At 36.7% G+C, this 15,320-nt stretch overlaps 1 protein-coding gene across 2 annotated transcripts in view; it reads left to right on the forward strand.

Moving 5' to 3' along the window:
* Nucleotides 1-433: 433 nt before the first annotated feature.
* The window catches only part of itpkb (inositol-trisphosphate 3-kinase B), a 33,049-nt gene continuing 18,162 nt past the window's right edge, over nt 434-15,320 (forward strand). Inside the window, exons 1-5 of one of the 2 annotated variants that reach the window (XM_015393943.1) lie at nt 434-758; nt 6,590-6,771; nt 7,040-7,190; nt 8,583-8,849; nt 9,464-10,375. In XM_015393943.1, coding sequence (XP_015249429.1) covers nt 6,725-6,771; nt 7,040-7,190; nt 8,583-8,849; nt 9,464-10,375 — 1,377 coding nt within the window. In that variant the 5' untranslated portion in view covers nt 434-758; nt 6,590-6,724. The remainder of the gene's footprint in view (nt 759-6,589; nt 6,772-7,039; nt 7,191-8,582; nt 8,850-9,463; nt 10,376-15,320) is intronic. The other variant, XM_015393944.1, reaches the window with a different exon arrangement.

The raw sequence follows: 15,320 nt of genomic DNA on the forward strand, positions 1-15,320 counted from the left end.
GATGGGCTTGTGCTTTAACTCTCTTTATTCGCGTTTCCAAAATATATTTTAAAAAGTCACCATATTAGGAGTTTTTTTTGTCAAGTAAGATTTATCGCAACATTTGACCTCGGTGTTTCAAACATCCTGGTAACGGCCCTGCATCGGACACAAAACAATAATAAAACCGCTTCTGAACACGTTAATTAAAGAGTTTGGCATTTCAGTGTGCTTACACGCGCCCCAGGGTGCGCTCGTGAGGGTTTCCCTAGTGCACGTGTGCACAGCTTTTTTTTTTATTTTTTTACCCCTCCACTAAACGGAGGGAGTGACAGAGAGCAAACAGAGAGAGAGAGAGAGAGAGAGAGAGAGAGAGAGAGAGAGAGAGAGAGAGAGAGAGAGAGCTTCCGCCTTTAGACTCTGAGACACAAAAAGCTTTACTACAGTCAGAGAGGAGCGGCGGATGACAACAGACTCCTCTGCTGTCCATCCAGAGCAGAGGCTCCCAGCGGCTTTATGGGGTTCAGCTTCTGCAGGAAACAAAAAGATGCTCTTTGGAAGAAAAGGCAACTTTCTCTGTTTCTGTTTTTAAAGTGGAGGTGGATCTCTGTGTGTGCGCGACTGTGAGGAGGTGGGGAAGAAAAAAACAAAACAAAACAAAAAAAAACAGTAAACCGGCGAGTGAGTCCAACAAAGTTGCTTCGTGACACGAAAGAAAAAAAAGGAGGTTTTTCACATATCGCATCTGCTCCGTTTGATTAAAGACCCCGAGAGACGAGGTAAGACAGCCTATAGCTGCTATAAACTGATTATTGCAGCTGGATGTTGTTTTGTTCCACTTTTACCAGCAGGAGCAGTTTGAACTGAGATCCTTCAAGAATAAAGACATTATTCAAAGATGGTGGGAAAGTGAAAGAATGCGAGGAATTTTAAACGATCCTTGAGTAAATGTTGTTTAACACAGGCTGATTCATGCATAGTTCTTTTAAGATTGAATCAGATTTATTCCTGCAGGGCAAAATACAACCAGTCCTGTTTAATTAACTGTGCAGTTTCTCAGTCATATTCAATTTGGATTTGCAATCCCTTCATCCACCTAACTATTATTTACATATATTCTCATCTAAAAATCACTTTTAATTATCCTCACATAAGATAAGACAATATAACTGGAATCATTCATTATCCTATATAATATAAATACTTTGCATTTGTTGTCAGGCTTTTTAGGCACAAATTGTACTAACTTGCACCATAATAATTTGATCAATCACTTGTAGTAAAACAAAAAAAAGTTATTTTTTTTCTTTTAAATTTCTTCATAATTCATTCATAGTGATAACTTTTCCAGCTATATTCTTCTTATATCATTTACAGCTGCTTATTATACAAAATAATCATGTAAAATTCTAATCCATTTCCATTCATTTAACTGTTCAAAGATGATTTTCTGATTAGTGCCTATATACAACTAATTATTTGGGTTTTGAACTTAAGTATTTTCCCCCTGAGCTTTAGATAACAGGATGAGCTTAGAGTGTCCCATCTGTTACGACTGTATGGGAAATTATTTTCTTCTATTAGTGTGTTAAGTTACTTATCAAAGTGGCTGAATTAAATATTTTTTTGAGTAAAGAAATACAGATTCGTTAATAAATCATCTCTTTCTACCCCTGTTGGCTGGTTAAGTATTATTATTACTGTTCGGCATACATCTACCGACATGAGCTTTCATGAACTGTTTTGAGTTAAACACAAATCAGACAGGGCATACATAATTTGGTCATCTGCTCTAGTATAGCAGCAGATTGGAATAAAACACTAACACATTTCTATTTTTATTTTGTGTTCTTACAGTAAAACAAATCAGCATGGGTTATAATCGGCAGGTCAGAGCTCATAGTTAACCTGAAATCTGTATCAGGAAACACCCAATTCCTGCATCTCTTCCATCAGACATTTAAAAGACACCCACAGATAAACCCTGCCCATCATCATCACTGCATTTTTTAAAAACCAAATAACTTTTTTTTTATCCATAACTTGCCCGCTTGCGTAGCCAGGCGAATGGCTAGTAGCCCGACCTGCTCCAACTCCTAGCCTGATGAAACAGGCCGATCTGAAGTACAAATAACCCTCTGCAGAGGTTAAAGTTAGCTCAAAGGCATCAGTGTTTGTTTTAGTGGCCTTGAAGTTTGACTTAACTGTGCGATTTTATTTTTTTTAAAGGCACGGTCAGGATATTTGTTTGCTTCTCTGTTTAATAGCTGTTGTTGTTGGACTTTCGCCAGCATGATAAAATGCTCTTTCTGCAACTTTCATGTTTTTTTTTTTGTGCCGACATAATTAAGATGTGACAGAAATAGCTAAATAAATGTTGATATCTCTTTAAAATGCCATCATGCTCTCATTCCTGTAAAAAAATAATAGTTTTAGTTGATGTGGTTGTTGTTCCGTCCTTCTTTCTCCCAAAACATCTCCAGATGTGTGATCACCTGCTGAGTCAAATGGTTGGAATTTATTTTTTCCACCTGCTCTACCTTTGTGTGGGAGAAATGCGTCCACTTTGCTCCACTCTTCAGTGCCAAGGCTGTGCCTCATGTGGTGTGGAATTGGTCCTTGGCTCTCAGTGCTGCTTCATTACGCCCCCTTTGTTTGACAGAAAGTAAATCAGCTACTTCTGCATGAAAGGTTCAGAACAGCCAAGAGCACCAAAATAGCTTGTATACACCTCTCTTTCCATCCTGTTCACTTATAAACCTCTTTATTTATTTTTTATTTCTTTGCATTTAAAACATTAGCGACAGTTACACAAACAGAGCCAAAAATATTAGGTTGTGTGTTGTATAAAAAAAAAAAAGAAACACTGATGGCTATCAAACCACCCAGGCCTCTCAGGCTGCCTTTCTAACTGCGTCACTCCCCCAAAAAGGAAATCCCTCATTTGCCCCACAGTTCGTGACCTGATGTCTTTACTTATTGGGAATCAAAACATTTTCTTGAATCCGCCTCCTATCAGCTCTGAGCACGACAATAAAACTGGTTGCTTCAGTGAGCCCAGAGTGTAAAAGATCTGCAGAGATAAGGGCTTCAGTTTGGTTTCGCCGACTGTTCTGATATATAAGGTCGACAGAGTGGAAAAAAGCGGTGTCATTTAACTCTTATAACATTTTTTATAAAAGAAGTATCTTCTAAGCCCATATATCTTTGGACAAACACTATTTGCTCACTGATTGGCACGAGAAATTCAGCTTAATCCCGCATCTGCCCAAGCTGCTGATCTTTAAGTGCTTTCTTGAGTTGAAGCCCAAATATCTGAAACGTGTTGCTGGTAAATAAGGCGATGCATTCTGCAGGTTTTTCCTGCAGCTGACCATCTGTGCATGGAACGCCAGCTTTAACTCATCCTGCACAGTCGAGCTTATTTGCATAGCTTCTTCACAGCAGGACATGATAAAACAAGTGATTATACAGCGTTTAAACTGACCAATACAGAATAAAAATACATAGTGAAACATATCCTGTAGTTTACCTTCATGTGAAGTCATTTCCTGAGGTAAAATGTCTACTTTAATTTGTAAAAGGGCTTTTTTTAGTTTTTTAGTTAGTTTAGAAGAAGAAATTGGGATGTGTATGATTTAAAAGAACCGCTGTTTTCTGATCAGATGCAGCAGATGTTCATAAATGGAATTCCTCAAACACAAAATCCATATACGTTTTTTTTTCTCTCTTCTGTTTCTTCCTCTGTTTCAGAGTAACTTATTATTTATGTGTCTATTTTTCTGCACATCTCTGCCTGTTTTTCCTCTCTGTGTCATGTGCTTCCATGTGTCCATCGTTCTTCCTTTTCACTGTTCTTGTGTCGCCCTTTAGCTTCTGCTACAAAGCAATTTCAAAGCAGTGAGTTGAAACGGGGTAAAATAGGGTATTCTCATTTTAAGGGTTATAATATTTATTTAAATATAATTGGACAAATAAAGCATTTCAAGACAACTATTCTTACTTTTGCAAAGATTGTGCAATATATTGATGAATATATTAATAGAAAAGCCCCATTCTGGCTCTTCCTGGATGACACAAATATTTGGTTTTCTTATGCTTAATTTAATTTATTGTTTATGAAGACCTTTTTTTTTTTGCCATCCATTCTTAGGGCTTCCATAGCTCTGAAAGACATCAGTTTATTCCTTTCTGTTGCCCTTTAGATTAAGGTCACCTCAATGAGGGAGTAATTGAACTAAAAGCCTGTTTTTAAAAGTTGCGATCAGGGCTGAAATTAAGGCAGCAATTAACGATTATTTTGCAAATTAATTCATCTGTCGCTTTTTTTTGTCAGTAAATTGATCAATAATGTGATAGCGACAGGTTCCTTAAAGAAGATTTTTTTTATGAAATTAAAGCAGGTGAAACTAAAACTTTTCCATTTGAGGAGTTCTTGATGTAGCATATTGACAGATGAAAACATTATTATTTTATTTTAAATGCAATATCTACAAGCCCGTTTCTCCTCGTGCACGTCCTTTTTAAAATGTGCTGTTCTCATAGCTAATACAAGCTTACTGTGTCCACATACAGCAGGGACTATATAGTGGACTCTGTAGAAAACTCAGTTAACTGACCAACAGATGATCACTGCTTTGTGCTCCGTTGGTCACGTTACTCCTCCTCCTCAGTATGGTGCCTGTTCCAGCTTTGTTAGTAGGCAGGCCGCTGTGGCATAGTGCTTTGCGAGGAGAGCTCTCCAAAGCATTCTGGGATATATCTGCCTCTTCTGAGGCCTTTATTTTCTTCTTATACACTTTGTAGACACTTTTTCTCTTATTGCCCTCGGCACTTTTCAAAGAACCAAGATGAGAAAGGTGAGCTTCAATGACTGTCTGAAAGCGTAGCTCACCACACATATATGTCTGAAAGTGCACGTAGTACGGCCTTAAATAAACATATCACCAGAATGACTGACAATCAGGAGGACCACTAATTTAGATGATCCACCTGGAAATAAAAGATTGTCCTCTTTACCTTTAATCGACTATCAATTTAGGTAATCACGATTAATCAATTAATAATTGTTTCAGCCCAAGATGTAATTACATGTTTATTAGCATTTTGATTATGACACATGAGAAAACAATTGATTAATTGGAATTGGTAGAAAAAAGATCAGACTAGATATTTAATCCAGCCTTACTTGTTATTCATTTTTCATATATGGCCACTACACCCACTGTTACAACGACCCTAACCAAAAACACTGCTCTATATGGTATTTTGTGTATAGAAACCGTTTCAAAATATCTTATCCTGCAAACATTAAAATGTATTTTGTGTTCGACTGCCTATTCATTTCATAACCAAAAAAGAATCTATTAAAAACAGAAGGAATATTTAAGCTCTATAAATGTGAACAGCATCTGTCTTTAATTTAAACGATGGGTGTTGTTTTATTGCAGAGATTTTCTGGCTAGTGCTTCTAAATTCTTTTTAGGGTGTTCCTGTTGAAATGTCTCAATTTGGGGCCAGAAATTCTGACTTCTGTGTACAAATGGAGCCGTCACACAACAACAAGGAAATTCTGCTGCTGTAGCTGACAGATGGAACCGTTTTGAATCCAACAGGAAGTTAAAGTGTTAATAGACTCCGACAAAAAATGGGATTTCTTAGTTTTGATGTATTTAATGGTATGGAAAAAACGGATTTTTCAGTTTTTGATCAGCTGACCAATGTTTAGAATCAATTAGGTTTTTTTCTTCCCTTTTTATCACTTTTAATGATATTAAAATGTTTCTTTAAGCATATTTACTTACATAAAAGTGTTTTTATTTTAGTTTTTAAGGATCTTCTTTTGCATACCTGTTGGGAAAAGTGCGGTATAGTTAAAGTGTTATCAATTGAAAATGGTGCAAATTATCCATAAAGTAAATTTATTCTTTCTTACAATATTAACGGTTTGTTGTTAAGTTTATTATGGTGTAATAGAAGTATATGACATTGATATCAGCTGGGTATTGGTCAGGCTAGCTGCTCTTAACCAAACTGTCGTTGGTTGCTTAAGTAAAATGTTATTTGATGTTAATGATAATAATAATAATGATAATTGAACTTTATTTATTTTACATGGGAAAAATTCACCCTCTGCATTTAACCCATCCCCTTGGGGAGCAGTGGCTGCCATTGTGTGGCGCCCGGGGAGCAGTGTGGAGAAAAGCGTCTTGCTCAGGGACCCATAGTGCAGGCTGTGGGGATCGAACCGGATACTTGTAACCTTCTCAGAGCACAAGTGCACTGCTCTAACCACTAGGACCGGCTGTTTGTTTTAGACCAACTGAAGTGAGCAACGTTTTTTCCTCCAGTAGAACTTGTCCCCTGATTACTCTCTATCTGCCATTTCTTTTCCCTTGTGCTCTTTTCACTTGATGAACTTCTAGCTTAAAATAACATGTTCTGATATCTTATTATCAACAGCATCTCATGAGTAATCATTGTCTGCGTTGCACTTTTGTTTCTTTTCTAAAACAACTTTTTCCAGTGACACCTGTTCCAGTTTAGCATATTTATTAGTTAAACAGAATAAAGTGAATTTATTCTTTCTGTTCTTTTCCGGTGGTCCCAGTTTCCTGGCTTCAGATCTTCTGTTGCTTCTCGGATGCAGAGAAAACCCTGAGCTGTTCGGCAGGCATCCCTGGAGCTTCAGGGGACATTGGCAGATGTGTACCCAGCACACAAAGCCCCTGGCCTGGCCGTGGGGATGGCAGCCTCTGCCTTGAACCTGAACGGCCTTGGAGTCATGAACAGGTACAAGGACTGCCGGAAAAATGTGTAACATTAACAAGTCTTGTTGCTCTGCTAAATAAGAAGCGGAAAGACTAGAGCAGAGGAATTAATAGTTGCTGAAATTTTGTTTTTTTTTTCAAGCTTTAAACTGTAGAAGATGAATAATTTCAATCAGACTAGACTTGTTTTATTAATAACAATACCATGCAATGTAACTTTTGACCCTATCTGTGGTTTTAACAAAAAAAAAAAAAAAAAAAACCCTGTCATGTTTCTCTTCCCTCTTCAGCAGTAATCAGTTTCACTCCCAGCCAGGGTCCTCTAACGCCGCCTCTAGAACAAACGCCGCCCCAGTCGGACGACCTGTGCTGCCGGTTCCCGATCGGAGCACCTACTGCCCGTTACTGGGTGGAAGCCTCTACAGCCCAACGAGCCCTAAGGTAGCAGGAACAGCGCATCCATTTCACCTGGAAACAGTTCATGCTATACAGCAGGCGGGTTTAGAAAAAGGATGCCGCTAAGTTAGATTTCTTTAGATTACCCACGGTGACTTACTAAAGCTGACTTGGCTGAGTCTGTGGTAAGGGGTTTCCTTGAGGTTAATTTCAAAACATTATATTTTCTTTGTACAGTGACTTAATTGTTGTAATTTCTGCAATATTTTCTATAATAATAGACAATTGTGGGACAATAAAGGGATTTTCTATTCTATTCTATTTATTATGGAAACCCATAATAATAATAATAGGTTTTACGTTGATTTACCCTCTATAATGAAGTAGAACATTTGATTTTTCTTTATGTTTGTTACTATATTTTAATATATACCTAGTAGGGGTAAAATGACACGTCTGACTCTGAAGATGTGATACAGGGTATTAGGTTCACCAGAATTCAAAGGGTTGAGATTTTAGAAACGTTTCAGGGCAATCTAAGAACACTTCTTTATGTTGGTCCTCAAAAATAGTCTCAAAGCTTCACAAACAAAAAACTTAGTTATAAGCACTGTAATCTATTAGGAACTATTCAGATTAACTTTTACACATCTGAATATCAACTGAGTTCAAGTTGTTTTAAACAAAATTCGTATTATTTCCAATTATTTCTGATGAATATCAGTTGCAGTAAGTATTCTTAATTAGTGTGTAATCAGTATTAAGTGTCAATTAAATTCTGCATTGATTTTGTAAAAATATACGTATTTTTTAATGTTGCTTTACCTTTTCGCACAAAAGTAACATGTTTTAACCCTGTAATGCCAAATGTATCATATCTGATACATACGGTTTCTGAAATGTTTTGCTCTTGACACCTTTTGCATAATTTAATGGTAAAAACTTTGCTCAAAATTCTATTGTACACAATCAGTTATACCTGATAACAGAGGGCAGAAGACTACACAAAAAATAATCTTGACTTATCGCATAGTAATAAATTATTAATATCAAAAATGTATTTCTGTTTTTTCTTTTTACATATTTTTTTAAAAGGCCAAATAAGGACTTCAAACAAAAAAATAGTAATTTTCTGTTTTGTTTTATTCTTGGATCGGGCTTTAAAGGATTAATATCTTAGATGGAAATATATCTTGTTTTGACTCGACAAATATGTGATGCTGATTTGGTATCATGAGATGTTACTTCACTCTTAGTTTGCAGCGATATACTTCTAAAATATATTAGTGGCTTTATAGATAATAATAAAAAAAACAGTATTTTATTTGTGCAAATAAATCCCAAACCATTTCAAAGAGTAAAACATTTGTTATAAAAGCATCAAAACAACTGTAGCTTGTTGCAAATGACTCCTCATGTCTTATTATGTCCCCTCAGACAAGCCCCCGATCATTTGGCCAAGCCTTCGTCTTCCCCCCCCCTCCAAATTTGCTCTCCCCCTGCGACACAGCTCGCCCTCGCTCTCCCTCGCCGCGAAGCCCGGAGCGCCTGGGAGTCTACGTCGGCCAGCGCATCCGACGCCTGAGCGGGGAAGACAGAGGGGACGGAGACGCGCCCGAGGAGACGGGAGGAGGGACAAGAGGAGACGAGAGGAAGCGACAGGAACATCTGCTTCGGATTCACAGAGAGCTGCAAAACGTTGAGGTGATTTTTTAAACTTTCTATGTGATATTTCTCTTCATATGATCATTTAAGCAATTCTCTTTTTTAATGGTTTGATGAAAACTCCAGAATTAGTTTCTTTATTTTAATCTGATCAAAAGCCAGCTCTCTGTTTTCACCCTAACTGACCTTCATTCTCTCAATTGCTTCTTAATTATTAATAAAAGCAAAAAAAGTTATTTTTTAAGCATGGATAAAATATGGGGAATGTTGTTGGGTGAAGCTTTATAAAATATAGACTTTTCTTTCTAGTTTTTGGAAAGCATGACTTATTGTGGCGCCTTTTTCATCGAGTAATTCTACTTCTCCATTTTGCAGGAAAACTATAATTTAAGCTCCTATTTACAGTTTAATTTATTTTGTTATATTTTTACACACTGAACTAAAACAAATAAAAAAAATGGACAGTTGAGTCTTTTAACAGCGTACATATTTCCTTAGCATGAATGCACTAAATGCTTATTTATTTACTATTATACTTTATTTACCAGGCTGGGATGATGTTCCATTATACCATGGTTGTTACGGGCAGCGAAATGTTTGGAATCATAATAGATATTTATACTAGAGATATTTTTGTTATTTCTGTCTTTTAGGTCAGAGGAAAGGTGGGCATATTCGAGGCCCACATTTCTGGGATCCGGGCCCAGGTCCTTAATAGTGAACTCCAGCGCAGCCCTCGACCGACCCGACGAGCGACTAGCCAAACCCCTTTGTCTCCCAGCAAAGGAAACGCGGTTCTTGAAAATCCAATGACCCACCCACAAGTGAATAAAGTACCTTCTGTTACACAAAATGGCAGAGAGGTGGAGGAAGGAATGACTGAAAGAATAAGGAAGGAAGGGGGAACGGACACGGGCGATAAGGACAGCAGCTCTACAAAGTCAGACGCAGAGAACAAGACACCGATTGATCAAAATGACTGCCTGTCGGAATCAACTGTTCAAAATCCCTATATGGAAAAACGGATTATTCATGGTTCACCTGAAGCCTCAGAAAAACACTCAGCTACAGATGAGCAGAATAAAGAAAAACTGAAAGAAAAGGAGGAAGAGAAGGATGTAGAAAACATAGAAAAGGAGACAGAACGGACAAACAGAGACGATCAGTGGCAATCTAATGTGCTGATTCAGACTGAAGGAAAAATGTTGAATGATTTCACTGAAACCACTGCTTTACCTCAAACACAAAACAGTAACAACGTGAAGCTGAGCTTGCTGGAAACACCCTCCATCCCTGCTGTCATAGTCACTGATCACGGTTTGGAGGGTCTGTCTCAAACTACTGAAGGCTCAGGCTCAGAACGGGGACTGTCCCGATCGCCGAGCCCCAGTTCCAGCCCTGTTCCATATTCCTCCACTCGCGCCCTCAGGAAGCTGTCCTCTTCCTCTGCCTCCTCAGCTGGTTTCTCCTCATCTTGGGAGGAGTCAGAGGATGATGTTTCCAGTGATACGGAGAAGGGAGAAAATCTTCTCAACCCTGCACATCTCAGTTCTCAGCAGAGAGCGGTAAGTAGACGAAAAGTTTACTTGCTTGTTTCCTTGTGGAGTTCCTCAAGGATTTGTTGCTGAGGCCTGTACAGCAACTACTTTTATCTTTATGGAAATGAAACTGTTTTTTTTTTATTGTATTTGAATTTTAGATGAAGAATAACTACAACTAAATGATAATGCAGGAATCACTCCATCAAGCTGCAAAACCAGATGCATAATAGACAAAGACATCTAGACTAGAGCTGAGACAATTAATTGGATTATTGAAATAATCGTGAAATAATTTAGTAATCAATTAATCGTTAACTGGAGTATAGAGACTCTAAAACATGTCTTTAGCTGACAGAGAAACCCACTGAGATCAGTAATTATACCAAGATTCTTAAAAAAAAATAGAAAAATGTTGCATTTAAGATAAAAAAGAAAAGTTTCGTCTGTCAAAATGCTCTATCCAGAACTCCTCAAGTGAAGAAGTTTGAGTTTCACCTGATTTAGTTTCATAAAAAGTCTTCTTTAAAGAATCTTTGGCTATCTAACAGAAAAAAATAAGAAAGATGAATTGACTGGCAAAATAATTGTCAGTTGCAGCCCTAATCTAGACAGAAAATCGCCCTCAGAGCAAAGAAAAAAAACGTATGTAGAGGTAAATAAGTAAAGCTATTATCTTAGAATTTGTTTTAATGCCATAGTGGAGAAAAGTATGAGGTAAATGGTCTGGGGTTGAACAGTATTAGGGAATATTAAGTATTTGTGGTTCAGGCTCATTGAAAACACAGAATCCAACTTAAGAATATAAAATCCTCTTATTCTATCTAACTAATTTAATAAGAGTCTTTTTTTTTTAAATAAGAAATACAAATGGCATTTGGTAACATCTGCTGTTTGGGTAAAGGGACAGTTTCACCAGATCACCGGATTTCCAGCTGTATCACTGGCATAACAACCCAGAATGCATTGTTCCCATTTAATTTATTGCAATCCAAGCTGTTATTTTGTTGTATTCATACTGTGTCCAGTGATGCTGTGACAATGAGAAAGTTGTGAAACGTTGTGCAATCTTAAATGCACTATTATTGCATGTGACCTCAGTAGAGGTTTTGATCTGGTGATCCTTTGTTGCTCCAGTTCATGCTAAACAACTAGTTCAGGATTCAGTTCCCCAGGTTGAAATAAACCAGTTCATGTTCACAGTTAACCAGAGTTCAAACAGAAACACAAAAATTTATCATGTATTATTTGAAGTAAGTTTAAAAAAATACATAGTTGATGATGTTATTTATTAACCAGCATGTAGAATTTGCCTTTGCTTTATTTGTAATCCACCTTTAATGTTTTATGTTCATCTTTTCTCACGCAAAAAACAAAATATTGACTAAAGAGAAGTTAATTAAGACTTTGTATGTATTTGCTGATACCGTTTAGGCCGTTTAAACTTACTGCATAGTCAACACAGAGTAATAATGAATAACTGGCAGATAATGAAAGTTTAGATTTTGACAGATTTAGATACTTACTGCTGTTTCTAAATGATTATGTGGCCATAAAAGCAAAATAATTCAATGTGGTTTATATATTATAAGGTCTTAAAGGAATGAAAAAGCTTCCCCTTTTCTTTTTATTTCATTTCGGATTAATCTTGATAACCTACATAAATCATCGTAGTGTTATCTTGGCTACTTATTTCTACAATGATCTGGGAGAGAAAATCTGCTAAATGTAGCTGCAGCTTCTCTGCTGTACTGTTTCTCCTGCCAGCAAACATTACAATAACAGAAAATATGCTTAATTAGTTTTTACTTCTTCAGGTGAAATAATAATCATAAAGGTGATGCAAGAAGGTTGAAAGAAAGAGAGGAGATTTGTAAAATATACGAGTCCTTAAAGATGGTAAAAATAGAAGGCGTGAGTGTTTCTCTGAAAAAAGTGAGCTCCACTCGGGAATGTGTTCATGCACAACAGTGGTATTTGGTATCTGTGGTTGTGCCTGTTTTTTAAACTTTTTTTATATTTGATTTTGATCTTTAAATGAAAAGAATGCATTAATTTAAATTAATTAACTGTGGCCGTCAATGATGCAAAATACTCTAAATACTGTTTAAAAAAGAAAACCTCTATGAAATCCCATTTTATTTCACTGAAACACATGATGAAATGGTTCTATTTTGCATGTATTTTTTGGTGTCAGGAAACACGTGTTCGATTTTATTATTCTTCTGCCTCAGCTGGTAGCAGATTAATTACCAGGATATTTTGTATTTATTCCCTCTTTTTGACTTTTTTTGACTTTGTTGATCCCCTGATCCTTCGTTTTGTGTGTGTAACCTTTTCTTAACATTCTTTACCCCTGGTTTTGAATAGAAGGCTTTCTGCAGCCTTTTTGCTTAGCTAAAGAGGAAGAATTTAAGCACAAACCTGTTCCATTTCCATTGTAAACATTGTTTCTGAGATTCTTGGAAGTGCATTTTTTTCTTTTACTTTCTAGAAAAAGTTTACCATGACTTATTTGACTCGCTGAGTGAAAAGCTGCTCCTATCAATCTGTTACACAACTCATTTACTGCATAAACCAGTTAGATTTATCAAAGATTTACTAATCACATCCCTAAAGCGTTTGTACTTGCTTGGAATCAGGTGAAATAAAGCTCGATAAATTGAGGAAACTGCTACAAAAATCCCTCCACTGTAGATATTTCTGAATTACCCATGCATGTTTCTGGATGCTTCTGCATCGAATGGCCCTAAGACCTCTGCCTGAGTTACCTCACTGCTAACAGACCTCGCTGTGCGCTTCTTATGTCGTTCTGAACCTTTGTGAGATGGTGCAGATCATAAAACCAGGTGAAGGTATGAGGCTTACACATAAAGCTGCTGCATCTTAATGCAGTTTAAAAGCCGGGGCCTTTTTTTTTGGGTATGAGGTGTGTGGGTGGCAGCTTTTTACGAAATCATTTCACTTTCTTTCGAACCTTAAGGAAGGATTGTCAGGCTGATTTTGCATTCTTTTCCATAAGTAAGAATTTATCCTTTTTAAAGAAGTTTCCTGAAAGACTGCACCTGAATCACACCTCTCCACTCGCCCTGCTGTTGTATTAGTTATTTGTTTAAATGAATTCGGGTTAAACATTTGAATAGGGTTTGTGTTGTGTTTTGCATATTTCCATCCATTGCTTTTTTATTTTTATTTTCTTATTCATCCATATAAAACTGGCCGTGAATCTCTAATATGTGACTGATTTTTGTCTTCAGCTTGTTACAGTTCCTGATCTGTACTTTTAGGAAATCTGATGTTTGTGTGCAAGAGGCAAACGTGCAGAAACACATAAAGCATGCTTGATCGTGTGGGAGGTATGTGGGAGAGAGGAGAGGGACAGAGAGAGGAGGAGTGATACAAACACAGCGAAACTGAATATGAATTTAGCTTCTGCAAAGACTGACAATGAAAAAAACATTTTTATAGTATTTAGCTTAGAGTAAAGACAAAGAAAAACCGAAAGCAGCTTTTTAAAAAACATTTGTCATAGTATTCAATGCTCCAGGAAGTAGATCGATGTTTTAACGTTGCTCTGACACAGCTATAAAAGCAGCACTGTGAATGAAACAAGAAAACAGAGATTTTATTGCAAGATGTGGGAAAACATGCAAATATGAGACAAATGCAAACACATTAATCACAGCTCTAAATAGATGCTTTATCTCAGCATTTCTATGCATTTGTTTTATAAATCTTTGCAAAAAAACAGGCGGCTCAACGAAAACGTCTTTGGAATAGGTTTAACGACGCAATTCATTTTTTATGTTTTTGTTGTTTTATAGGTTAATTGAAGGCAAACTGAGATATTTGGTGACAATTTTCACCATCTGGCATCTCTTTTAGAAGTCACTCAGGAACATGCTGGCAGTTTATTCTTGTTCGGGTAATTCTTGCAGCAGAAAGACACCTGTCACAGATTGGCATCAGTATTTCAGTTGGGCTTTTGTGGAGGAACGGATAAAAGCTGCTGTTGCTTTGGTGAGATGATAGCAGAGTTTTTACAGCTGGGAAAGGGTCTTCAGGAAATAGAGCAGCAAAGTAAAACATTAGAGAGGTATGCGGATTAATACCTCTATTGTAGAAATAAATACAAGCTGAGGAGCAGTTACAGAGCCTTTTAAAAACATGCATTTGTATTATTATTATTACTATTATCAATGAATAATCTTATATCCTGTAAAATATTCAGTGTCACAGAGACACAGAACCATGTTGGCGCTCTCTCAGTGCCGAATGACACTGTAGAGCATCCAGTTAACCTAATCCTGTCAGAATCATGTAGAAAACATGCAGAACTAACCAGAAATTGTGTAAAATCTGTGGATCTTTAGGGGCTAAGCAATCCTTGCAATGTGTAAGCGGGTGTAAAAGCTGCTGTGAGGTCATGTTTAGAACATTTCTCTAAACTTCAGTAAAATGTGGAAAGACTGCTGGTCTTGGTCTTCCTTTTTCACCCAATGGATGCTTTCAATGCTGCTTTTATTTTACGATTTTTTTCCATTAATACAACCCTTGATAATTAATATTATTTTTTACTTAAATTTGGACTGGAAAAATTATTTATATATTTTCATCACCATGTCCTTGTGTCTAATTAACTGGAAGAACTGTTAGGAATGCCATATGTGTTGGGTGAATTATTGTGAATGTTCCGGATTCATGCTTTGCATTGTGCAATATTCAGCCTGCAGGGTGGAGATCATCTGTGTCTGGAGCACAGAGAGGAGGAAAGAAATTAGAAAACAAAAATAATTTAGCTCTATTGTTTTATTAAACATGTCACAAACATCTCGGGATAATTTGTGTTGGATTTTTATTTTATTGAACAGCTATTTTGACTATAAAAAGCAGGCACACATGAACTATATTTATGTTTTGCTTTTTTCCTTCGGAAGTACATAGTATAGGTATATTATATTTGGATAATCAC

This window comes from Cyprinodon variegatus, unplaced genomic scaffold (assembly GCF_000732505.1).
Source record: "Cyprinodon variegatus isolate N-32 unplaced genomic scaffold, C_variegatus-1.0 Scaffold664, whole genome shotgun sequence".
NCBI classification, from domain to species: domain Eukaryota; kingdom Metazoa; phylum Chordata; class Actinopteri; order Cyprinodontiformes; family Cyprinodontidae; genus Cyprinodon; species Cyprinodon variegatus.